The sequence below is a fragment of the Lissotriton vulgaris genome, chromosome 2_1 (assembly GCF_964263255.1).
Source record: "Lissotriton vulgaris chromosome 2_1, aLisVul1.2, whole genome shotgun sequence".
Lineage (NCBI taxonomy): Eukaryota > Metazoa > Chordata > Amphibia > Caudata > Salamandridae > Lissotriton > Lissotriton vulgaris.
This window is the reverse complement of record NC_141687.1, coordinates 1,835,866,629-1,835,894,398: the sequence shown is the minus strand read 5'-3', so window position 1 is coordinate 1,835,894,398 and position 27,770 is coordinate 1,835,866,629. Positions and strand designations below refer to the sequence as shown.

The following is a 27,770-nucleotide window of genomic DNA, read 5'->3' as shown; positions in this document are numbered from 1 at the left end:
TCTTAAATGTTCACTCAAATGGTTTTTAAAATGCTCAATGCATAAAGCTGGCTGCAGTATTACCCACAGGTGGCCCAACAACTCTTTCTAAATATTGTCCCATTCCCTATCTTTGCTTCTTCTCCAAAGTCTTCGAATATCTTGTTAACTGGTTATCTGATCGTGCTTCCCTCCTCACTTATTGGATCCCCCCCATAACCATGTCTCCAACTCTCAACTCTATAGAAACTGTCCTCACTCTTCTAGCGAATTCCATTGTCTCTGTCCAATATATTCACCGTCTTCCATCCTAATAGTTCTAGATATTTCAGCTGTGCTTGAAGCCACCAATCACTCCACCCTACTAACTTGCATTCTCACTATTGGTATAGCAGATAATGCACTCATCTGGTACTCCTACCTTTCCGAACAAACTTTCTCTGTCTCGTGGTGCTTATCACTCTCACCTCTAAGTCCCTTAGCAGGTGGTCTCCCATAGAGATACCTCTAGGTCATCTGCTTTTCTCTCTCTACCACATTTTTAGGTAATATTGTTTCCTCTTTCAGAGTCTCTTATATCTCCTCTGCAGATTATAACTAAATCTCTTTCGTTTAATCTTCACTCCCTCTGTTCAAATCAACCCTGCTATGGTTTTGGAGTTCCACATAAACACTAAAACCACTGCCGCTAGGTAGCAATTACTAAACATCTGTCAAATCTGACTTAGCATTCCCTTTCACACTGCAAAAGCATGGATCTCCTAATTAGTCCTCAGCAAGTTGGATTATTACAATAGTTTATTAGTAGGTCTCCCCCTGAACTAATTTGCGCCAACAGACAAGGTGCTAAACTTTGCCACAATGACTTTCTTTAACATCCTCATACATACCCCTATTTCACATTAGCATCACAAGGTCGGATGACTCTCAGCCAGCAGTAGAGCTCTATATAAATTACTAATCCTGGTCTTTAAAACCATGAACAGACAACCTCGCCATCTATTTAGCCAAAGTGCTTGTGAGCAATATACACCTCTCTCAGTTTTCACTCAACAAAACAACATCACCCATCCACCCCCCCACTATTCCCCAGTGTAAGTATTCATATCCACAATAACTGTATGTATTCAGCTCACCAGTCATAGAATCCTGAACAAATGGAGTGGTGCACTACCCCAATCAGCTGTTTCAGTAACAACGATTAGTATGTTTTCTTTTTTGAAAAATGTTATTTAGTATGTAATCCGACAAATAGGTGCAATGAGCCTCTGCCAACGAGTTTCGTTCAAAAAGGTTTAACTTCCTCAGGGTGTGTGTTTGTATCAAAAGTAACGTGGCAATCTGAAGTAAACATGGTCTTCTAGTGGGACTGGACCATGTCTGAGTTCCACTTTATCCAAAGGCGGTACGAGGAAGAAGTACTGGTCGCATGGGCCCTTATCAAGGTGGCTCTTTTTTTCCTTGGAGTCGCTAATCTTACGTGACCTCCCCGCCATTTGGACATGGTCCAGTCCCACTAGGAGACTATCTTTACTTCAGATTGCCATGTTACTTTTGATACAAATATATTTATCAAAAAGAGAGATGGGGGGACCAAGGAGCTTATAAAGGTCCAGTGTCCGTGCTCCTAATATTAATATTTAACCAACAAAGAGGACAAAGTTCCTATGACAGGGTGCGAAAAGTCACCCATGCATCATGGTGCAAAAAGTCACCCATACTTAAAAGATTGGAAGGAAAAGAAAGGAAAAAAGAGAAAGCGATTCCAAGGTATAGAGGACCCAAATTTATGAGAGGGAAAAACACTTTATTTCCTCTGTTGCCCTCACACACCCCGAAGAGTGTCATGATTCATCATCGGGCGTTTGCTCCTCGTAGGGCCGGCGCTACAATTCCCTACGGGTCCCCCGAAGGGTCACTTTATCGGAGATCTTTTAGAGGAATGCCGGATGGTGCATGCGGGGGTGCGGGGTGGGTCAAGAGGAGGGTAATGAAAATACGTGCCAGTGTGATAGATTAAAATTAATGTAAGGGTAAACGTGCAGCGATAAGTTTAAAAGTATACCCTTCGCAGTCAATACTGTTAAAAATGATTGACCCAAAAGGCCTATTTTGTCTAGGTGTCAATTGTCAAGGTCAACATGTTTTAAGCTTCCGTTGCCCATAGATCGTTAGCGCTTCGTCAGGACCATCAAGTAAAAAATATATAAAGTGCATGTGATTTAGTGGGTGTGAAAATTACCCTCTTATCTCAATCAGGGCGGAGTAGAACCTGTATATCCTTATCATGGTCACAGCTACTAGGTGGAAGCCACTCCTGATTGAAGCCAAGCACTGTGTGTAGTAATCCTACATGGTCAGAATTATGGACGCCCGCAAGTAACCGGGAAAAGAGTGCGGGTGCTGCCTCCTTACAACCTACCCAAGTCCAATCTTTTGATACAAACACATACCCTGACAAAGTTCAACCTTTTTGAACGAAACGCATTGGCTGAGGCTCATTGCACCTATTTCTCTGATTACCTAATAAAGAACATTTTTCAAATAAGAAAACATCCTATTTGTTGTTACTGAAACAGCTGATTGGGGTTGTGCACCACTCCATTTGTTTATAATTTCTATATATCTGCTTGGCTGTTTGCACTTTCAACAGCGGGTGCAGGAGCAGTTTGTGCACACCAAATTATATCTTCATCATTACTAACAATGGGAACGTAGCTAAGGGGTGCGGCCACTGGAGTCCGCTGTTGACCCTCACCCTTCTTAGTCCTAGAATCCTCTTTATTAGGTTATGTATGAGGGCATCAAATACAAAAATATTGTATGGCATAAATATTGTGTCCAAAATATCGCTGACAAAAATATTGAACCAATGGTTGTAGATTATTTTCTGAGTAGGCAAGGTAGTTTAGTCCCTAGGCAGTATCCATTTTGAAGATAGCAACCTTGGTGGCACCAGTTGGTAGGGAACCAAATTGTGCTGTTAAGTATGTATGGTTGTTAACTAGAAAGAACGTGCTACATAGTTTATAGATTTCATGTAAATGTATAATAATGTATTTTTTTTAAAGCAGGCTGGCTGGCCCATGTATTCAATTTGTATGTATGAAGGATTTCTGGAAAAATCACACTAGTTGAGCTCTAGATTTTATGCATGTGTATAGTGAGGTATCTATAATTGGTGCAGTGAGTGGGTTTGGATTCTATGCTTATACATGTTAGGGCTCTCTAGGAAGAGCAGGCTCAGTGGGACCTAGATCCCAGGTATATATATGATATAGTGTCAAGAATGAAAAGACCGCCTGGCCCCTGAATTCCATGTGCATTTAAAGGCGTACAGTCATCAGGTTGAGTGCAACTTGCATTTTGTGTCAGTCTGGTAGGCAGACTGGTTGTTATATATATTAATTTTGAATATATATCTATATATACATATGTAGATATAGATATATAGATATAGATATATAGATATAGATATATATATATATATATATATATATATATATATATATATATATATATATATATATATATATATATATATAGATATATATTCTGTGTCCTAGAAAGAGGAGTTGGCTCTAGTCGTGAATTTTAAGCATATGAATGGAACTGTTGCTAGAGCATGGAGGTTGTCTGGGTACTCAATTCCATGCGCACTTGGAGTGTGCTGTCTATAACACAGAGCTTGGTGGTCTTCTATGTGTATGTGCAGTAGAGCATCCACAGCATGAAGGCTAGTAGGGTCCCGACTCCATGTGCATGCATGCAGGGTGTCTAGAAAAGGCAGCTTGGCTGGGCCTTGATGTATGGAATGGGGTCGACAGAATACACTTTGGTTGGAGACCCTCCTGTTCTCTAATATAGAGATTCCTGCAGGCTCTCGGACAGCCCCTAAGTATATTTATGGTGCAGTGTCCAGGAACGGGGCGGTGGGTATGATGTATATGTATAATGTAGAAAAGGGAAGCCGGCCCTGCCCTGGATACATTTTATAAGTACAGTACCACACGAGAGAGTGAGCGGGTGAGAAGGCCCTGAATGTTTTGATGTTGAAGGTAGGCACGTCTACTAGGCCAGCCTTTGGGCGTACTGAAAGTCTGAAATAAATGTTCCCCTCGTTAGGCCGGGCACGCTCTGGCCTGAAATGGCTCTCGCTCACCGGCGGGAGCCTTGGGTCTGCAGCCCTCACACTTCCGCGCCATTACGCCGCGCGAATAACATTATTTGATGATTATGCGGTGCGATTTCCAAACATAATGTTGATAAAATGCCTAGCATTTTCTTCTCAAAGCCTTAATTAGGCTGTGTGTGTAATTGCCAAAAATTAACATAACTGACACGATCCAAGTTGTAAACAGCCGAGCGGGGACTAATTACCTTTCGAACTGAATGCTGCCGCGTCCATTATGCTGTAATCTACATACCGCGCACATTATTGTGTTTATTTTGGGTGATTTACAGGTTGCAAATGGGATGCGGCAGGTTATCGCTGTGTATATTTACCCTTAATATTGAAGTGGAAAGTTTGGGGTAAGGCGTGTGGGCCTCCATAATCACGACTCGGTGAAATAGTGGCGCTCGGTGAAATAGTGGCGCGTGGTGCGCTTTGTGGCAGAAAGTGATATCCTAATTAGATTCTTTTTGCATTTCCCACCTCCAGGATGGGACCTATGGTTTGTACTGCCACGAGCACTGCGACTGTAGCCACGCGGACGGATGTGACGCGGTGACCGGCCACTGCCGCTGCGTGGCGGGATGGACAGGTAAGAACAGGCAGCATGATGAGGGTGAATGGCTGGTACTACTTTTTCTACATATAGGGTGACCAGACGTCCCCGTTTTCCCAGGACGGTCCCCGTTTTTGGAGAAATGTCCCCGTGTCCCGACACTTTTCTCCAAGTGACTCAAATGTCCCCGTTTTCAAACAGTGTCCCAGGTAAACACAGAAATGTCCCTGTTTTTCATTGTTCCAGTTGAGCATGCATGTGCATGCTCTCTTTGCCCTGGCATTTGCTAGCCTGGGATGTTTTATTGATTTTTGAAAATATATGCTGTAGTCCTTAAAAGTGTAAATGTAATAAGAAGTACTAATGCTGCTGCGTAAAGGAAAGGGATGCCAGTAAAAGACCTCGGATTTGTTGTCTGTAATACTTCATCTCGGTCTGTGGAGGGAGCTGTCGTTGTTGTCCCTTTTCTATGTCTATGACAGCTGTCAAATAATCCTACTTTTATGTCGATGGTTACTGCAAACTGTAGTCCTACTTCTATGTCTATGACCGGTCCCCGTTTTTTGTTTTGAGAATCTGGTCACCCTATCTACATACCTTAATTACTTAAATGACTTTCATAAAAAGGCTCAACTCCTTTTAATTGCTTTATTTCTTATGTTATGGCCCAACCCTTTATTCCCCGTAAGTGGGAGCACGACCACCTGTTTTATGATACTCGAAACTACCAAACGTAAGGTGAAGGGAGCCAAAATGTCGATGTGCACCGTGCCACGTTGCTGTGTGGCGTCAGTGTGCTACGTCACCTGTGTTTCTCCACACTCCAAGATGAAATCTCCGGGGTGGGTTGCAGGTGCTCGTTTTTGAAAGGTGCATTGTTTTTTTTTTTTTTTTTTTTTTTTTTACTATTTATTGCATAACTATTGGTGGCGGCTGCTATCGGGCGGGGGTAGTGCGGCGGCGAGAGGGGGCGGGAGGGATGGGGAGTGAATGGGAAAAAAACACTTACCAGAAATGCCCCGCCCACCGCCTCTCCTCCGTCCTCTTCATCTTCCTGTCCTGGCCAGCAGCAGGAAGCACCCGTGTGTTACATTGTGCCCATGTGCTGACCAGAACAGGGTACAGGCAGGACACACCAAAAGAACTGGCACACACAAACGCTCCGATTGCTGGTGTCCTCACCGAACCCAGAGCCCTGTGTTCCGGTTCCTTTTATTCATTTGCTTCTATTGTGGCCACTCCCACATCTGACCACTACCACCTGGGAGAAGGGTGGTGGTCAAACATAACATTCCTCCTATATTTTAAATAGATAAAACAAAACAACACAGAATAAGAAACCGTCAGATGGTGAATAAAGCGTCCATAATAGGTGACCATGCCAAAAAAATCTCCTCACACCGGTCACTGGATTGTAAACGGATCTGAAAATAGTCCATGTTGATTGAAACAATATCCAAAGAAGGAAATCTCCCTTTTAATGAATTCACACTTGTCTCTGTGGAGAGTAAGGCCACACTCGTTCAAACGCTGGAAAGTATTTTTTAAACAGTCCATATTTTCTTCCATTGTGGGGGCATGCACAAGCATGTCATCGCTGACATTGAGGACACCTTTAAGGCCAGCCAGCATCCCTCGGATTGTACCTTGGAAGACTTCAGCGGCTCTGGATACTCCAAAGCTAAGGCGCATGTACATCTGAACACCGACATGCATTGAGAACGTGGTAATGGCTCTTGACTCAGGATCCAGCAGCAGTTGATGGTATCCTGCTCGAAGATCTATTTTAGAAAACTATTTAGAACCACTCACCTCCTCCACAATGTTGTCAATGGTTGGGGGTCAGATGACGCTCTCTTTTAATTGCATGATTGGGCAGCCGCAATGTCCACACAAATCCGTACCTCGCCTGGTTGTTTGGGCTTCCGGGCTACAACAATGGGAGGCATCCAAGGAGTTGGGCCATCAACCCGCTCAATAATGTCAGCCTGCTTAAGTTTCCTCAACTCCTATTCCACTTTCAGCCTCAGATGAAACTCCACTTTTCTTTGTTTGAGGGCTACTGGCTGAATGGAGTGGTCAATATGAAGACGGACCATATGATTCTTAAGGCATCCTATGCCCTCAAATAGCAATGCAAAGTCCTTCACTAAAGATTCCACACTTGATTGCAAAGGCAACTAGTTGTAGGTGCTCCACAGTTTGACAGCTTAACAACATCCCCTCTCCCTCCTGGGTGACATATATTTTAGTTTGAGTGGAACAGGAATCATGGGAGATACTGGGAGTGAATACTCTGGCCAACGAAAGAGGAGTGACAGATATATAGGCAAACACTTTAGTGGAAGTATGTCGTAAAACCGGTTGTATGGGAAAAGTCTGCAGCATACAATGTGCCATAATATTTACGGAAGCCCCACTGTCATCAGTGCTGGAACCAAATGTCCATTAATGAATACATTGCACTTCGGGATCCGCCTCCCCAGACCTCCGTCTGGTTGCATGGCGTGAATAACATGGACAGCACCCTCCACCTCATCATCATCCATATCTCCATCGTCTTCCATAGACTGAGGAGCATTCAGGGTGTTAATTTGCTAGTGTCGCTGTCCACACTCTGCCCCTCGGGAGGCAGTGCGACATTCCCTAGCAAAATGATGAAGTTCGTTACAAACGTAGCACCTTTTTCCCTGAGCAGGACACAGCCCTTGATGAGGAAAAGGCCTGCCACAACCATAGCATGTTCTGTTAGAGGTATGCAATTTGACTCTCACAACCTCTTATCAGATGTGCCTGCAACCACGGCATTGACCAGCTACGTCTTCACCTGACGTTGTAATGCAGCCTCCATGTGCGCCGACTGAACCTTAGACAACTCCGTCGATCGTCCCATTGTCAGCATATCCACCATCGCCATCCCCGGGACTTTGAGTATATGCTCCCTCAGCTTGGCAGACGAACATCCTTTGATAAACTGTGTTCAAATCTCATCGTTGAAATCTGACAATGTGCATGCTAGCTCTTTAAGCCGAGCATAGAAACCGTCTACAGACTCCTCCGGGAACTGTCTCACCTGTTGCAATAGGAAGCATTCATAATCAGGGTTAGTAGGATGACCAAAATGAGTGGTTATGGCAGCATTCAAAGTAGCGCAAGTATGTGGTGGTCCAGCTTCCACCGCTGACTTCCCAAGTTTGTGCAACGCAGCACCACCTAGATGTAACAACATGGGGTGACCACTACGGCCTGGGAGAAGGGTGTTGGTCAAACATTACACCGGGCAAACAGGCTCTCCTGAGCCAATCACAACCCTGTAATGCAGTGTTGTGATTGGTCTGAGCAACGTGTTTCGGCGCTCAGACGGGGACCAGGAGCCTGTGCATGTTCCTCACCAGGCTGTGTAATGCTGCCTGGTGGGACACATGCAAAGTACACATGACTGTTTAGCCTGCCCACGAGGGCCAGAAATACAGTCACAAGCACTTAGAGAGTACAAACCACTCCTACCCATGTGCTTGCTAGCCCTGCCACTGACTTCCATAGGAAAAATAAAACAATAATAACTTTACGTTATTATAATTTTATTTTTCCTTCTGAGCAGTGGTGCGACGCTCCTCCGCCTTAGTGGAGGAGCTACCACTGCTTTTCAGGCCACAGGGGCCTGGGGCTGTGATATACCATTTGTTTGCTCCTCCTTTTTGCATGCTGGGGCACTTTATTACCGAAGGTGCTGCAGATTCTGTAATAAGTATCGCACCAGTGCAACTAGGTGCACTAGTGCAAAAACAGGGGTGTTCCCTCATGCAAACAAGGAAACTCTTTGTCTTTGCGCCCACGCAGTATTACAGACACTGGCACAGAGGTAAGAAACAACAGGAGGTGAACTGAGTGTGTGCCACATATGAAAGTGGTGCACAGTCAGAGTATTACCCAAGGGATCCATTTGAGCATGGGCAGGAGTGGACCTGCAGCTATCGCCGCACAGATGTCAGTGTAGAAATGCATGATGAAAATGTATGTTGATACTTTTAGAATGATAATCAGGGTTGTGTTGAGTTCCATAAAACAATATTTAATACAGTAATTGTATAACAAATGAAAACAATAAGCACCAGTTGTACTCTTTACTTCTTTAATATCTACAATATTAACACTTCGATCTGTTCCTTTCAAGGGTCTAATTTTGCCGCCCTTCGATCTAGTAACTCAAGATACGAGATTATACGGGGAATCATACAATTTGGTCCAAGAAGATTAAGAATGTATTGTTTAAAGAGTTTCAAACTTGCGGTATTGAAAGTGTAGAGCTAAGAGCCAGGGAACCTCACAGCCCTCTCAGACAAAGAAGAATTTATGCCTGAAACCCACAGTTACTACCTGGATTTCTCACCTTCACACAGAGGCTTGGCACATTTAGTCCTCCACCATATTACCAAAGGAGCCAGTTCTGGAGTTTTCCACCTAGCTGAGGTGAAGTTACCAGTTGGCTGAGCATCTCAGCAGCTGACACAGAGGAGCCATCTTGTCAGAGACCACAGGCGAAGTTATCTTCAGCATCACACATAGATCAGAAGAGTATCCTCTCCAAGGCAGCCGGATGAAGAAGAGGGAAGCTTTCAAATCTCACGCCCTGCATTTGACCAAATATTTGTGACATTTCTCAGAAGAGCAGCTGTGGTGGCCTTCATAAACAAGCACCCTGAATGTCATGGGTCAAAGCACCTTCTGGGCAAGCACCTTTCTCTAAACCTGTCAGTCAAGCTGCAATAGCAAAGAGTTGGATTGAAAAGTATCTATGTGAGGGTTATGAAAATCACAACATGGCACAATAATTTCTGAGCTGAAAGGTAGCCTGAGCAGCTTAATTTCACCAGGACACCATTCTGAAAAACATAAGAAAACCAGGTTACCAAAACCAGTATGCTGAAGGTGTTTTTCAGCAAGGTCACACGTAACTAGGAGAATCACCATGTTTTATTTTACCATTGGAACACACAAACATGCAAGTTGTTCTTAGACTACTGACTATGTATTTGTATTTCCAAATGCCCTTCCTTCTGGGTGGCATATCATCCTCTAAGCATAGGGGTCCACACTTTCAGACCCTAGACTAGGTAGACCAGTGAATGTTGTTTACAGGGCAGCCACTTTTCGTACGCGCTACACTCAGCAGGTGAGTTCCATTGCAGACATGCAGTTTGCTCAAACGTTTATACCACTCATGTTTTGCTGATTCAGATATGCCCAGAAATAGTTTACATTGCTGAAAAAACGTTGTTTAAAAAGTCAGTGTCAGTTAATAATGATTTCTTTTCGTTCTGAACCATACATAATAACTACTTGACACACAAGCGACTTGCATTGCGTCTGTAGCTGCGATGATGTAAAAAAAGGGCATTTGTCTGTTTTATTGCGTATTATAAATCCCTGAGCAAAGTTAAAGCTGGGTACTTGGCAGTGATGAAAAAGGACCTGAATTTATTTACAATAGTCAGCTTTCGAGACTATACATGTATAATTACAGCAATATTCTGATAGCAAGAAGTTTGAAATTGGACAGATTTGTGGAAGCAGTTCTGTAGAAAAGATTTCAAATTAAGGTTTCAGCTCTGAATCTAAACCAATTACCTCCTCGTAAGTCTTCCTCGCCACATGATTTACATAGTGAGCTTTAGCTCCGCAACAGAACCCTCCAAAGCAAAAAGAAACCACCTCCCACCCCCTCCCAACATGGCCGACCAGTCCCACCTGACCTCTATAAGAGGCGGGCCGGCCCAACCAATCAGCCTGATCTACCAAGCAAACAATGAAGCCGATAGCCAGACAGGGAGGGGGGGAGGGAACTCATGTGGCGAGGAAGACTATACTCGGAGTAATGAAGATTACCGGTAAGTAACCGGGGCATTACTCTATCTTATCTAGTAGTTCACAGAAGTGTCCAATAATGGAATTTCAACGGAAAAAGAAGTCTGGCCCTCACCCAGTTTTGAAATGTATTTGGGTTAAAGAGAGCTAGGATGCCACATAAAAGCTGAAAATGTTGGCCTATGGGGAGAGTTCCAATGTCAGACAGTTTTACTGAAACAAGGAAGAGGTACCTACATGGACGGGCTCTGGGAAGGTTGATGAAGCCAGAATTTTTTTACCTCATTTCTTGATATTTCATAGTGTGTGTTTCTGTTATTCAACCAGGAGTTCTCTCACAGAATTAGTGATCTAAACCATATTCAAATCCAATAGAAAAGGAGAGAATTACCATGTAATCTATTAGAGGAATGATCCATTAGTAAGTTGTAATAATAATGACAACATGGATTTTTCACAGCTTTACGCAATGAGTCGTAATACATTAAGGGGCTCATTACAATGTCGGGCGGAAAGCCTACTCCTGACAGTCGGAATCTTCCTGACCGCTTTGGAACACTTCCGACCGACTCGGTCGGTTTACAGTTCAACCACCCAATTACAATGTTCGCAGTCGGAACATAAACCGTGCAGTTATTCCGACTCGGTTCCAATTGACTTGTGGAGTATTTGTGTCGGTCGGAACCACATTGTACACCATATGCACAGTGTTTCCACCATCAGGATAATGATGTTGATTTCCAACAGCCTTTATGCGTCAGCCTGTCCGACACAGAAAGGCTTTTGGAAAGTGCCTTTGGGGGCCCCTAACCCTGCGACCTATGGTTGATGACCAAGGGGGCACTGTGTGGCAGGCTCCATCGGGTGCCTGTGACGGAGTGCAGGGTTTTCCGCACACCCCCCATTTCTCCTTAGAAGCCTGTGTTACGGCTGGTTCTAGGGCGTAACACAAGATCCCATAGGAAACAATATGGGAATCAACCGAGCAGTGTTCGGTCGCATCGTAATCCGGCAATCTGAACCACCGACCACAAGTCGGTCGGTCCCGAATCCGAGTAGGTGTCGGGTGGTGGCTTTCCGCCCGATATCGTAATGAGCCTTAGTGAGCGCTGGTAGTGCTCATTTAAAACAGGTCTCTGCAACAGATTTGGGCTGACTGGTATCATAAATAGTTGAAGATCAGCAGTATTTTACCACCTTAGACAATTGCAAGTAGTTGTTTGTCATTGGAAATTTAAAGTCACAAACTGCATTTGGCTTGAAATGTTGCAGCATGTGTTTAGTTCTCTACAGTAAGCAAGAGAACACTGCGAATAACATAATACATAATACAAAGCAAAATAACAGCACAACTAAAACATTAAAAGACACGAGAATGGTCAAAACAGAATGCAGCATAACATCCATAATACAAAATAACAACCCTGTGCAATAATGCAGAACAAAAACACAGCTGTTCAACAGAAAAGACAGCATAGCACCACCACAACCAAATGCAGAAAAATAAATATGCACCAATAATTTTGGTCTGACATCAATTCCTGTACAAATCTGCTCTCATGATATGGTGGTACAAATATATTGAAAGGGTTTTGCATCCGGACTACCTTACTTACCACCAAAGACATGTAATAGCATCAGTCTAACATTTTTTGTGATGTATCACAGAAGGATAGAATGTTGAGGGCGAGTATCGGGTCAAACATCCCTCTGAAAATCATATTCATTAACTTCTGAATGCAGCTGTATAAACAGTGGGGTCAGATGGGTGAAAATACCTATTAAAGAAGGAGTTTTGAGGTGGCGCTGTAGAGCAGGAGCCAAGCAGAGCCGAGCAGGAGCTGAGCGGCAGCAGCAGTGGTGAGAGCCGCGAAAGGAAACGTGAAAGGAAACGCTACGAAAGGAGCTCCAAAACCGAACGACAGACCCGAGACCCGGTTCTCGCGACCCACAACCCGTAAGATCTGTGGGCGGAGTGGGCGAGCCTGACTTGGAGCAGAACTAAGCGGGTCTGCATTGGCGTTTCGACCCCTCGACCGCCTACACCCCTACCCGACTCCGGACCTTGGACCCTGAGCCGGTGCTGTGCCGGTGGCTGAGTTCCGGACCAGTGGAGGTGGTTCGAAGGCTGATCGGGTGGAAGTGCCAGAGACCACGCCGATCACAACCCCCAGCCTGTGCCTGTGCTGAGGCTGAGCCTGAGCCTGAGCCGAGTCCAGAGCTTGGCGCGAGCCCGCCCGGGGAGGGCTTTGTGGCAGAAAGATCCACAGAAGGCACCAAATTTGGAGTCCAAGCTGGGGAAAAAGGCAGACACCAGTCGAAGGTGGGCCAAGGTGACTAAAGCGGAGGACGAAATTGGTGAGGAGTGGTGGGGGGGTAGAGGCAGACGCAGAGGTAAAGGCTGCGGGTGGTGAGAACGGTGTGAAGTGCCAACATCAGAGTTTGAGTCTGAGTGTGGTCATAGTCCAGACTAGCCCAGTTTCTCCAATCCTTTCTACAGTTTTTGTCTCTTTCTTCTTCGACTCCCTCAGCCATTGCCTGCTCTTAGAAGTTGTGAACATTTTGAAGTGCTGCAGGAGACACAAATTACTCCTTTAAAAAGCAGAACTAGAACCAGGACCGCGGGACCGGCAGGACCGGCAGGACCAGCAGGACCCACAGGTCACACGAGGGGGGTCCTATGCTTTTGTCAATCAAATATAATCAATTACAGCAAGCTGTTCTCTTGATCTTATATTTCCACAAAGCCTGCATGAGAGCTAACGCCTGTACTGGGTTCTGGTCAAATCTACCCCTCAGGCTCGGTGCCTCCCTTCACTGCTAATTCGACTGCTAAATTCGCCTTCATTGCAGTGTTGCCCCCGGACGGCAGCTGCTCCTTTGCCCAGACTTACCTGCGTGTGTGGAATTGCCCACGCGGCAGGATACCAGAGGTAATATAAGGAGTAGACAGGCTTGGGAGTGCACGGGGTGCTGTGCGGATTGAGCGGCTTGGGCACCTTCAGTCTTGAGACACGAGTGTGCAAGAGGGGAGACGCAGGAGTGTTTCCAACGAACAAATTAGCAGATACAACGAACTTAATTAAAACTACAATTACAGCTAAGTCAACGGCATAAGATCAGGAAAAGTAAGGACTGTGGGAACAGCAACTAAACGCGCTAAGAGATTGCAACAATCTACTGTATCAAAAAAAGTAAAAACTAACGCACCTGGTCAGACCCAGTCACTTATATCCCCGATTGCGCGGATGTTCGAGACAGCAGGAAAAATACCAGACACATTTCAATTTTTGAAGGATCCGGCAGGAGGTATGATGACAATGAGAACAGAAACAAATAATGACAAACTACAAATCCCTATGAAACCTATTAATACCATAATTGAAACCCTAAGTCTGTCGCAAAACAACAAACAAAGGGAAAAAATGGAGCAAACAGAACAAAACTGGAAAAAGTACGAATCTGCTGACTTAGTCATACAAAATGGAGACCAACAGCAACGGCTAACTCAGCAGGAACCCCCAAAGGAGAAGCAAAACTCCAACTTATTAACGATGAATGATACTAACGCCCTTGAAACGTCTAACTTGGATGTCACAACCTCAAACAAGTTGATGTCACAATCCATGGAAACCAACCACCATGAGACCCAATCCATGGAAACCAACCACCATGAGAGCCAAGATAGGACTGAACTACCAGTAGAAAGGATCCCCTTTGAAGTGAAAGTTGAGATAAAGAATTGTTTGGGTATAACCACTAAGGAATCTGAAACAAACCCCAATTACCATCAGGAGTACCAGAGGAGTGCTAAGAATAACAATACCCTCAAGGAATTAACAAATGAAACTAGGATGTTAGGGGAAAACTCAGAAGGATCTCAGGAAAATAATAACCTATCCTCTAATACTATTGACAATACCATTAATAATGACAACACTAAGGAAGAACTTATACACGCCAGGGGATATGATCAACCCAAGCGTGAAACTGCCCAAACAATAGAACTAGGAGTCAATTAACATGCGCAGTTAAACCCTGGGATATTTTCTATCAAACATCGACCCTTACATTAGAAGCCCTACAGTACCAACCAAACAAAATGGACATTCAAATTGACCTGCTAAAAATGATGGCGGGAATCGACAACAAACTTGCCCAAATAAATGATTTGATAATCAGAGCACAAAGAGAAAACGAAAAAACAACCTCTGATTGCATCTATGTACCTATCATGGGCAAGCTATCAGCCCTACCAGCAGTACTAACAAGCATAATAGAAGACACAAAAAGAAACATTCAACTCATTAAGGATAAACCTAAAACGAACATGGTTAGTACGAGGGTAATGGAAAAAACTACAACTGGGGTCGACGTGGATAACCCACAATCCAAAGATCCACAACAGTTAACAAAACAACCTGGTGACATAGTCACACTACCATTCCCCCAGGTAAATGTTCTACCGGAAAAGGAAACTATGTGGGAAACTCTGTGTAATACCTCCAAAAACGATCAAAACCACAGTGACACTGAGTCAGACGGTTTCTCTAGGATGTCAAAACGTCAAAAGAAAAAACTCTGCAAAGTAAGAAAAAATGAGAAACCGAAGCTGAATATCATAAGCAACATAGCTGAGGATCTAACACTATCAACTTCAGGAAATAAAAAGATAGATAAAAAGAATTTCTGCAAATGGCCCGAATACAACATCATCTAACAAGATAAAGGAACTTCAAATGCCGGTACGGGAAGACAACAGAGCATGGGAAGTACAAGTAACAAACAGTATACCAGACAATTTGCAAATAGTACCTATTCGAGATGACATCCAAAATAAAGAAGAAATAGAGCCTAGTATTTACAACTTTGACAAAATGAATGGAACTTTGCCTATTAAACAGACTGAAACAAGGATTGCTTCCCACAACAAGGCTGGCACGGAGGAAGATACAAAAAAAGAAAGGGTCCTCATAGTCCGGAGGGTAGAGACCAGGCCTGAAACAACACCTGAAAGGGACCGTCTGCAGATTAAAAGAAGGGACGGGAATAAAACAATCAGCTACACAACTAAACAAATCGTGAAGAAGGAGGCTCTATTCAACATAGTCCAAAAACCAGCAAGAAACTTATATTTACACCAGAATTCCACTCTAGAGGTAGACACGACATACTTAATCGAGGGAATCTACTTCGACTTTTTAAATCCATACCCTCACTGAACAACATTACAAGTGAAGACATTATCTCTGTACAGTTTATGGAGGATGAACAGAATACCCAGACTCCAACCTTAATCATTACCCATAGCTCAACAGATAATGAAGGAGCAAATGACATTTAAAACCCGGGGCATAATACTAACTAAACAAACCCTAGAGGTTTACCCTACCCCTTTTATAGAAGCTGATACATCACCAAACATAAATTGGTAGGGACAAAGATCGTATCAGTCTTAAAAAACGCACTAGGCAGATCACCGGTAAAAAATGTATGTCCCATCTCCCAAAACGCGTCAGAAAGAAACCTAGAAATAAACGATAAATGGATCACCATGGCACTCCATAATTATCAGTCACAATGATATGGTACTCAAACACAAATAAGAGATAACACTGAAGTCAAAGAAAGATTAAGATTATGTTTGTGGAACATTAATGGTTTGAGGGGGAAAATCCATAATGCACAAATCGACTCTGTAGTGGGAAATCCTGACATAGTAGCTTTGCAGGAAACATGGGAACTTAATCCATTTATGCTACATGGCTATGCCGGCTATTACGAAAACGCAAAGAAAGAGCAGAGGTTCGGGCGAGCCAGTGGGGGGCAGGCAATATTAATTGGAGATAGATGACTCAAACATTTTGATGGTTAAACTTAGTTACAAAATAAACACTCAAAATCCTAGAGCACTATACTTGATTACGGTTTATATACTGCCCACCAATAAGAGTAGGGAGACAACATGTTGAACCCTGAACAACGTTCTAATCGATAAAATGTTGGAGGATCCGAAAGCAGATTTTCTGATAACCGGGGATTTCAATCTTAATGTATTGTCATCTCACCTAAGAGATGAGACCACGCTACTCCAAAACCACCAATGGCTAATACCTGAGCAGGATATAGGGATTGATAACAACAGCAACACTAATAAAACGGGACAGAAATTCGCAAAGGACATGGAAGCTATGGGTCTTTGAATACTTAATGGGAGAATAAAAACGGATGTCCCACCAAGATACAGTTATTTCGGGCACAAGGCAACCTTGAGGATTGATTACACCATGACCAACACTATTTATGTTCCAAAACATCATCTCATACCACCTAAATAAAGTAATTGAAAGTGACCATGCCCAGCAGTTAATACTAATGGATTCTGGAATATCTATGAAAAAAACCTATAAAAAATTGATCTGGAACATTGATAATAAAGAGGAAATGAACGACCAAGTGGAAAAGATCTTGGAAAAATACCTGAATGACACTGCATCAAAAACAGTAATTGAGCAATGGGAAAATCTGATTGAGATGTTGACTAAAACAGAAGGACAAACTAAAACAAATAGGTTTAAAAAGGGGAATGAACCCAAAAAGGAAAATGAAGCTAATCTAAACCTACCGCATACAATTAGGTCACTGAAAAAGAACAAAATAGGACTATCAGATTAACTAAGAAACCGGGGGTAAACGCAGAAATGATTGGAAAGTTAAAGTTAATAAATCTGAATTTGAAAAAACTGATATGGGGTGTGAAAAACAAAGCGGAACAAGAAATCTGGGCAAAAATATTCCACGCAAGTAACAAGAAGAACTCAAGAGACTTCTGGTACATTATCAATGGTCTTGCTCGACCCAACAAGCAAGCAGTCTCATCACCTATAACGGAGCAGGAATGGTACAAGTTCTTGAGGAAACACTTGAATCAAGACTCTCTACATACAACATCTCTGGAAATCCAACAAGGGCGTAAATCTCACAAAGTGAATGACATTACTTATCATGATTGTGACATGGATACACAATTAGATACAGGAAAAGAAGAGATCATTAAACTCATAAAACAACAGAAGAATGGTGCTCCTGGACCAAATGGGATACAGTTTGCGCTCTTCAAAGAAAACCCAGAATTATGGGCAATATACCTTGAGAAATTGTATTCAGAAGTCGCTCGGACAGGAACGGTACCCAAGTCATGTAGCGGATCCCTAATAACTCCAATCTTTAAAAAAGGATGTTGGGCACTGCCAGAAAACTATAGACTGATCACATTGCAAGACACTGATGCCAAGCTATTTGCCAGAATAATTTTGACGAAACTAACTGCCTGGGTGATGGAAGCAAAAATAATGCCTTTAAACCAAACAGGTTTTATACAAGGATTAGGAAGTACCACTAACATACTGGTTCTCGCCCTACTTATGAACAAATCGCTTAGATCAAAACAACCCTTGTATCTTTGTTTTATAGACTTTAAATCCGCATTTGACTGTGTCAACCGTAAATTACTCTGGAATAAATTAGAAAAAATGAAAATTCCAGTCCGCCTACTTAAGCTAATTCGCCTCTTATACTCAGAGACATGGGTGAGTGTGAGGATGGGGGATGGACACACACTATCCAGGGAGATCTCAGCTAATGAAGGTCTGAAGCAAGGCTGTGTTTTAGCCCCCCTTCCTTTTAATTTGTTTCTTGCGGACCTACCAGGAATATTGGACGAGAAAAATGCGCATCCCCCGAAACTAGCTGACAAGCGGCTCACAAGCTTGATGTACGCGGACGACGTTATACTTATGAGCCACACAAAAGTGGGCTTACAGCGCTTAATGAGAAGGACCTATACCTATTCTAAAGAGAAAGAGATGGTTATAAACGAGACGAAAACTAAGATTATGGTAGTTGCCAAAAACGCTAAGTTGAAACACAAAGCCAATGGTTCATGGACAAAATAGAGCTTGAACAAGTAGAGGTCTATAAATACTTGGGCGTATTATTTGATTCAAAGGGCAATTACCAGCTACATAAAAGTGAACGCACTAGCTGCTGCATTTAGAATTGTGCAGAAGTCGCTTCCCAACCTGACGTATGGTCCTCTCCTGATCATTGTCGGTGCAAAACTCCTACCCACTATTGCTTATGGTAGCGAAGCCTTAATGGGTAAAGTCAGTGATATTTTGAACAAAATCATAACCAGAATATACCGAGTGCTATTTCATCTCCCAGTGATCGCTTCCCCGGTGCAAGTAAGGTTGGAGTTTGGTCTAACCAATCAACAGTTCGCAAGGCAAGGCCATTTTATAAAAGTCTGGAATCAAATAAAAAGTGACCAGCAAAACGAGATATCAATGCCCTTATGGAGAGAAATAAAGAAGGATACTAACTCTTCTGCAGCTCTATATCTTAGAGATGCAATTAACGAGTTTGGGGTCATGTCTATATGGGAAATGAATATAACCAAGTCATCATTCAAGAAAATCATTAATAAAACCGCAGCCCACCTATCCATCATAAAGGATAAGGCTACCCTTACCAAGAGGAAACACGCCTGGACGGTGATGAATCGTTACAAAAAGAAGGAGATACAACAATATCTGATAACCCCGTGGACGGAAAAAAACAAGCAGGTGCTCCTTAAAGCAAGATTCGGATCCATGCCAGGGCTATGTCATCTTCCTCCATGGGAATTTCAAGAAACCCAAACGCTATGCAGACTATGCAACAGGGGTGAGGAAGACATTCAACATCTTCTGTGTATTTGCCTTGAACTCCTTCAAGAGAGAAAAACATTGCTGAAAGTTCATCTCAAGTCATGCGGCATACGGTCATGCAGGCAGGCTGTGATTAAATGTATGATCCCAAATGACATCATTTTAAACTCCTCCTTTGTAAAGCTCCTACTGTTAGTTAAAAGGAAACTCGGAGACACAATTATTGCAAATACTTAATGGATTGTAAAGGTCATTTTATGACATTTTATATGATTTTAAACTGAATATAACTTTTAAATTCTTCTTTTAGTGTGGAATGTTGTAAGATTTTAAATAATCATCACAATAAACTACCTTTGTACCTATTAAAGAAGATAAGCAATGGAGCTAGTATCATTAGGCTGACACCTTTGGAATTAGGATTATTGAAATCAAGCAAAGTTTGACAATTGGTGAACTTTCATTTAGAGTGTGTTATATTCCAGTACAGGATTATGATGCAAGACAAAATAATAATGTTGCCATCCACTGAGGGAGTGACTCCAATCCCTGTGAAAAACAAATACCCTACGAAAAACAAATAGCCTGAAATTAATGTCCGTTGTGATGTATGAAAAATGCATGGTGTAGCTTAATAAAATTATGGGTGCCATTTTTGATACGCTGGTATGCTGAAGCTCTGACAAATCCAAAATTTGGAGAATACATTTAAATTAAGCAGTCTCTTGCCCTGTTATAATTTCAGTTGGGGACCTGGTAGCCTAAAGGTTGACAAATAGTTTAAGGAGCTGACCAGAAAAGCAATTTTAATCCAATTTTCATTTCTAGGAAAGATGTGCTTTTTATGCAAATTTATATATGCAAAGAAAAGGCTGGCAGGAAAAATGCCTTAATGCTGCTCTCTTGTGAAAATGGAATTGTCTTATTCAAGCCACACAGAAACAGCAAAAGTTCATAGCTACCCTTTAGCCTCTTTATGAGTTGGTTGAGAAGTGGGCCGGAATTTCCCTTATCCCCGGAGTTACCGATAGCAGAGGTACCGCGAGTTCAGGGGGCAGTGAAACCAGCCAATTAGGAGATGGACTCTGAAGGTCCGAAAAGAAATGAGAAGTTAGGGGTGCATTTGGTAATTCCGGGCCAGATTCCACGACCAGCCTTCATTTTAAGCTGACATTTCAGTGAAAGTAAACAGATCTGTGGTGCCCCGTCGCGCCTTGGAATAACTGGTTACCTGCACAACTGAATTAAATGAGCCACTCGCAATTAGGGTTATATAATTCATATTTAATTTGGATCCACAGTTGGCCACATACCAGTAGGTGTGAATTGTATACTAAAGACTTGCATTGTCAAATATTGTCTAACAAAACGTTCATCTGTGTGTTTACCTGCATTTGGAATTACATATATTTATATATATAAGTGTGTAATATTACTGCTCAAATTCCTCCGTTTTCAAACAAAGAATTCTCCGCACTCCCGAGGTATATTTTCAAAAGGTTGCTTTATTCAGACAAGACAGACACCCTCGCGTTTCGGCATTCAGCCTTTCTCGATGTCCTATATATATATATATATACATATACACTCACACGTACATTCAAAACAACAAATTTCCTTTTCCAAACTTTTTAGGCCGGAATCCTTAGGAGTCACTATATAATGTAGGGACAGGTGGACTAGTGTGTAATGAGTATTTGCGTAGGTTACCAAATTTACAAAACTACTTGAATGAATCTTATATACAAAGGTTGAGTTACACACTACCCAATGTCAAAATTCAAAATATATTATTTATTATTCACTGTTGAATTTCTGATACATTTCTAGAGTCAATTAAAGTGGTTAAAAACACATGGTCACATTATTTATAAAAACATTTTTGCTAAAAATTCAAGAATCACAAAACTTATGTGCACAAAATATTACACTTAAAACAAAATGTATTAATGGGGGGCTTGGCTAGCAGCCGATCATGCTGGCAGCTTAACGGGGAAGCTCCAGGAGTGAGGCGGCATCCCACGGCAATCCTGCATAATTATCCGGAAAAATATTAACTCTGAAGGGGCGAACAGGGTCAAGGACCGAGTGTTGCCCAACAGAGCGAGTTTGGGAGCCGTACGACACCGGGAACCGTGAAAGTGGAACTTTGCAGGGTGAGGCCTAGAAGCGGCCACAGACAGCGGATTATCCCACAGGAGCAGACCGGGCGGAAGTGGAGGTGCAGCAGGACGCAGGTGCCGGAAGTCGGCGCGGACAGCGAAACCGCGAGTAACACCGGTGTCGGAGGGGAGCGAGCACAACCCACAGCCGGGCGGAAGATCTGCCCAGGAGGCGGACAATAACGGGGACCCAGCGGGCAGCGAAGAGGCGATGCAGCGGCACGAAGGTATAGGGACCAAAGAAGGAGTGCTGCACAACACACGCCGAGGGCAGGGGAAGACCCAGCGGGAGATCGGTAAGCAACAGGGGGAGTGGAGACGCTGTTACTCCCCCCGCAAGATACCACCGGCAAACAGCGGTGAGGAGAAACACGAGGAGGCCGACGACGCCCTGGCAGCAGAGGAAAGAGGGAAACCACCGCATACACAGTACCGGCAAACTCAGATAGGGACGCCCCACAACCGACTTGCCAGTGCGGGGGGCCAATCACATATCTGACCCCACTCATACCAGTAATAGCCAGGAACGTACCAGTGACGGGACAGCAGAGGCACGCAACTGCACCTGACAAACAATGTGGAAAGTGGGGAGGCAATAGCGCAGGCCAGCAGTGTGGATCAAAATCCCTGCAGGGCGGCGAATAAACGTCTGAAGCTACACCGCACCGCGGGGAGGTGGGAGATAAGGTACGGGCAGAGGAGGCCATCGTGCACGGCAACTGAGTCACCAACAGCACTATAACGGGAGGACATTCCTGGTCGCCCTACATCACAAGGTCTCAAGATACTGGTGCCGCTCCCCCCCCCCATTTTTCCCCCCCACACGACTCTGTGGGGGAGACATTGGAATGAACGATACCACCACATGAACGCAACACATCAATAGGCACGCTCCGTGTATTCCCTGACCAGGTCCCACAGAGACTGATCGCACCACATCTAGCACTGGCAACCGGGGGACATCAGACGACCCGGAGGTTGCGGTCGGAGAGGAGAATAGGCGGGCCGCAGGAGGACCCTCAGGAAACGGTGAACGCGCAGCGCAGGAGCGAGGCAGACTCCGGAAAAAACGTGACAGGCATGGGCTCTAAGCACAACTCGACGCAGGCCAAGCTCGACAAGTTTGCCTATGATAGAAACAACCATCCCCAAGCGGAACCCCAAAATACAACGGGGAAGACACCAGAAGGAGAAGGAGTGAAAAAAGCAACGCTGGACGATGTGATGCGTGCCCTGGCTCAGGTACAAGCCACAGTGGAAACCACAGCCACGGAGGTCACACTGATCAGAGCAGACTTCCCAAAAATGAATGAGAGAGTGAAACAAGTGGAAGTGGTAACGAAATCCCTGGTGGAGGACGTATCAGACCTGCAAGTGACGATGGAGAAGATGGTGGCTGAAAACAAATCCTTAAGGGACAAGATGGACGATCAGGAAGGACGCTCGAGGAGGAACAATGTCCAAATATTGGGAGTTCCGGAGTCAGAAGGTAAAGGTGCCATGGACCTCTACTTGGAAGAACTGATTAAGACACACCTAAACCACAAGGGACTCTCACACTTTTTTTCGGTGGAACGGGCCCACAGAGTGCCCGTGGAAAACCAAAACCAGGGGCACGATTCTTGCGAGACTCTTTAATTTTCGTGACCGTGATGCAATTCTACACGCGGCGAGGGTGTCTCCAGCCGTCCAAATCCAAAATTCCACTGTTGCCTTCTTCCCGGACTATACGGCCAAAGTGGCGTGCGGAAGAAGAACTTTCCTGGCTGTAAAAAGGGCGCTGCAAGCAAAAGAACTGTCCTACTCCATGCTATTCCCGGCGCGGCTTCGAGTGGTAGCGGAGGACAAGGTCTGGTTCTTTGACACACCGGAGGCGGCACAGGACTGGCTGGAGGGCTGGAGGACTGCAGCGCAACCCCACCGCCCGCACAACAACACTCGGAACCACCGAGAGAACAGCCAGGCGGGATCGCAGAGGTCAGGAAGAAGTGGGCTACCTAAGTCACCAACGCAGGGCTCCATGGGAGCGGAAGGGGGTGTAGAATCCTAAAATCCCGGTGTTAGAAGCAGTTCTATCCGTTGCAAGACTACTACTTGATGGGCGCTCTTGGACACTGGCCTGGGGAGCACGGAGGAGAGCAGGGTTGCCGCCTGCTCCGGAGGACACTCCACCCCAGCGCGCAAGTAAACTGTTAAAGGGATGGGTTAAGCACTCTGGTATGTTGAGGAGGCGGGCGGTTGAAAGCCCGTTAAGCAGGGAGGCAGAAAGGGGGGAAGTGAGGGGGGGGGGGTTTGAAAGTTTCTGAAGTTCCACAAGTAAGATCGTATATCGCAATGACAAACATGTATTATATGAGACATGCTGAAGGCGGGTGCACCCCGGGAGTAGGACCCGGTTTTCACTACTTTAGGCGCAGGTTCGACGATACACGACTATCATACACATACACCTGAGGAGGGTTTGGTGAGATCACGGGTAGACCCTCTCCGACTTATGTCATGGAATGTAAGAGGATTGGGAGATAAGATAAAGAGGGGGTTGGTGATAAACACGGTTAAAAGGCAAGGACCGGCTTTGGTGATTCTCCAGGAAACACACCTCACAGGGGGGGCGACCAAGGCCCTAGACAGAAAGGGATATAGAATGGAGGTACATTCAGAGTTCACCACGGGTTCAAGGGGCACAGGAATATTAGTTAAGAAATCTGCACAGTTTATCACATTAAGCGCTAAGGTAGACACACAGGAATACTTTGCAGCGCTCCAGGGGCAGTGGGAAGGGAGGCTCCTAATGTGGTATCAGTAATCATTCCCCCGGCACTACACTCAGTAACGCTACCAGCGCTGGGAGATTTTCTATTAGACCTACCCGAAGGAGACATAATACTAGGAGGGGATTTCAATGCCACGGTAGATACCCGGATGGATAGGTTCCCGGAAGTGCCTCAGACTGGGGGTCTTTCCCGATTGCAGAGATTTCTGACCGCGATGGGCTTAGTTGACATATGGCGACACACACACCCTTCCGCGAGGCAATACACGTACCACTCCACGGTTCATAGTAGCTTGTCGCGGATCGACTACTTCCTAGCGCTGGGTGGCGGGTTGCAGCACGTAGATACCATTGACATACACCCCAGGGGTATATCAGATCACTCACCGGTCACACTCACGATGTCCACGCAGGAGAAATCACGCAGAAGAATTTACCCAATACACGCCACATACCTCAAAATTCCCAAGGTGCGAAAAGCACTCAAACTGGCGACTTCTCATTACTTTGCTGAGAACTCTGAGTCAGTACAATCCTCCGCTATCCTGTGGGAGGCATATAAGACGGTGTTAAGGGGACAGGCGATAGCATCCATAACGGGACATAAAAGAGAGCGACAGAGTGAACTGGCGGGGCTGGAGCTGGCTCTGAATGATGCAACGGTGGCACACGAGACGAATCCTACACCTGACACGTCCCACGACATGATCCTGAGGCAACAACAATATAGGGAGCACGTGAAGCAGCAGTCAGTCACTCAGATAACAGAGACGACACATAGAATCTACGACATAGGAGACAAGGCAGGGAAAATGTTGGCCTGGTTAGACAAGAGGGGAGGTAGTGCCAGGGGTATACAGCGGATTTATGACAGGCAAGGGATAGAACGCACAAGCCCTGAAGAGATAGTTGAGACCTTAGCAGAGTATTTTCAGGGAGTATACACTCCGACTAATGAAGTTTCGGCGGAGTTGGCTCGTGCAGCGCTGGGTCGCATCCCCATTCAGACACTGTTGCCGGAAGCGGCCGCGGAACTAGAGGCAGAAATCACGGAGGAGGAAATACAAAGGGCAATTCATGCAGTGAAAACGGGTAAGGCCTCAGGACCAAATGGTATTCCGATAGAGTGGTATAAGGCCGGGTCGGAGAGACTCAGTGGGCCCTTGCTGGCTATGTATGCGAACAGTCTGGAAAGGGCTGAGCTTCCGTTAGATCAACGGACGGAAACTATTGCTGCGATCCCTAAGCCCGGAAAACCGCCGGAGGAATGCACATTGTATCCCCAATCTCCCTTCTTAACGCCGAGGTTAAAATCTTGGCTAAGCTCCTTGCCACCCGGCTGATGGCGCACCTCCCACAACTTATACACCCCGACCAATCAGGTTTCATGCCGCACAGGAATACTGCTCTCAACCTGCGCAGGGCACACGGACTGCTGGCCAGGGCGACCTCAATATTGGACCCGGCGGTTATACTGGCCCTTGACGCGAAGATGGCATTCGATATGGTGGAGTGGCACTACCTATTCGAGGTCCTGACACACATGGGATTTGGCCCAAAGTTCATTGCCTGGGTCCGGCTACTCTACACCAAGCCTGTTGCACAGGTGGTGTCGAACTGCCATATTTCCCGAACATTCCTGCTAGAGCGAGGGACCCGTCAGGGTTGTCCGCTGTTGCCGCTGCTCTTTGCAATTGCATTCGAACCGTTGGCGACTCTGATACGTTCCACCCCATTAATGAAGGGGATCACCTGGGCAGAGGGGTGGGAGGACTGCATATCGCTGTACGCGGATGATATGCTGGTTTCCCTGACGGTACCGGAGCGCAGTATACCGGCGCTACTGGCGCTGTGCGACAAACAGGGAAGAATATTGGGCTACACTCTCAACTGGGCAAAATCGGAGATATATGTCCTACAAGGCCCGGCCCCCACACTACGCGAGGACTGCCCCCTGAAGATGGCGGGGTCCTCCTTTCGCTACCTGGGTGTTCATGTCACTAAAGATCCAAATGAATTCTTTCAGAAAAACCTGGCACCGCCCCTGGAACGACTGAAGCAAGATGTTAAATTCTGGGCAGCGCTGCCGCTGACATTGTTAGGCAGAGCAGCACTTTATAAGATGATGTCCCTGCCCCGGTTTTTGTATATCCTAGAAAACACGCCATACCCTGTGACACCGGGATATTTTAGGCGGGTGTCTGCGTTGATGGCTGGCCTCATGTGGAACAATCGCCGGCACGCATTGCGCAAGCAAAGCTACACAGGGGGTGGTACGGTGGAGGGATTGCGCTGCCGAACCTGCAACTGTACTACTGGGCCGCCCAACTGAAACCCATTAATCAATGGCTTCATACACCTCAGGAAGACCCGGCATACAAGGCAGACAGGGCGCAACTGGGTACAAACAACATCCTGGCACCTCTTTATGACCGGCGAAGAGTGCACACACTCACGGGACCCACAAAACTTACCATATCATTGTGGCACACCACAGACAAAACTGGGATGGAATGGGAGACTCACTAAACTCACCCCATTGTGGGACACGCGGGCACTGGGCAATCTGAGACGCAGTAAGGGGTTCACGCTCTGGGATAATATTGGATTATCCACAGTAGGAGATCTATGGGAAAAGGGCACAGTAATACCCTTCGACCAGCTAAGACAGCGGTATGAGTTGAGGCCAACGGAATTGCTCCAATATGTACAAGTGCTCTACTTACAGCCATCCCGTGTGACACACCAATCCCAGAGGCATCTCCCCTGGAAGATCGTCTTCTCACAGATTACATGCAGGACAGGGCAAAGTCACTCACTTATCATAAATTACTTAATAATCCACCAGACCCGACAGTAAAACTAAGAGACAAGTGGGTGGAGGACATAGGAGAAATGGACGAGTCCGAGTGGAATGAAGCGCTAGCGTCACCTAAGGAGGTGGGCATATCGTCCAAATTTAGGCTCGTACAGCTTAAAATTTTACACAGGGTGTACTACACGAGGAAGATGCTCCACACAATACAGAGGGCACAACATCCATATAGCCTTCGTGGATGCGGAGAGGAGGGAACACTGTTTCACACTATCTGGGAATGCCCTCGCATTCAGGATTTTTGGAGGCAAATAACGCGTACTATGTCACAAACATTGGGGGTATCCCTAGTCCCAGAACCACGGAAATGCTTGCTAAACATATGGGGACCCAACGACCTTTCCAGGTACGGACAGCAATGGTCCACGATAGGCATGATAATAGCAAAACGCGATATAGCACAAAAATGGGGAGCGACAGAAACCCCCACATTGACACAATGGTGCACAAATATGGACAGGGTCATGATAATAGAGAGTACCGTTTACACTAACAGAGCGTGCCCACGCAAATGGAACAAGCTATGGATCCCGTGGAATGTATACAGGGTAGAAATATGTGAACCCCTGGAGGAAGATGGCGCATTGACATCAGATGAGGAGGGGGAAGAAGACTAAGGAACAAGATAGTGAGGGGAAGTGGAAGAAACCAGGGGAATGACCAAAGGCAGGAATG

At 45.1% G+C, this 27,770-nt stretch overlaps 1 protein-coding gene across 2 annotated transcripts in view; it reads left to right on the top strand.

Annotated features, from left to right (window-relative positions):
• Positions 1 to 27,770, top strand: part of MEGF11 (multiple EGF like domains 11) — a 1,355,792-nt gene that overhangs the window by 973,886 nt on the left and 354,136 nt on the right. For both annotated transcript variants that reach the window (XM_086957988.1, XM_086957987.1), the window contains exon 12: positions 4,643 to 4,745. In XM_086957988.1, the coding sequence (XP_086814114.1) occupies positions 4,643 to 4,745 (103 nt within the window). The remainder of the gene's footprint in view (positions 1 to 4,642; positions 4,746 to 27,770) is intronic.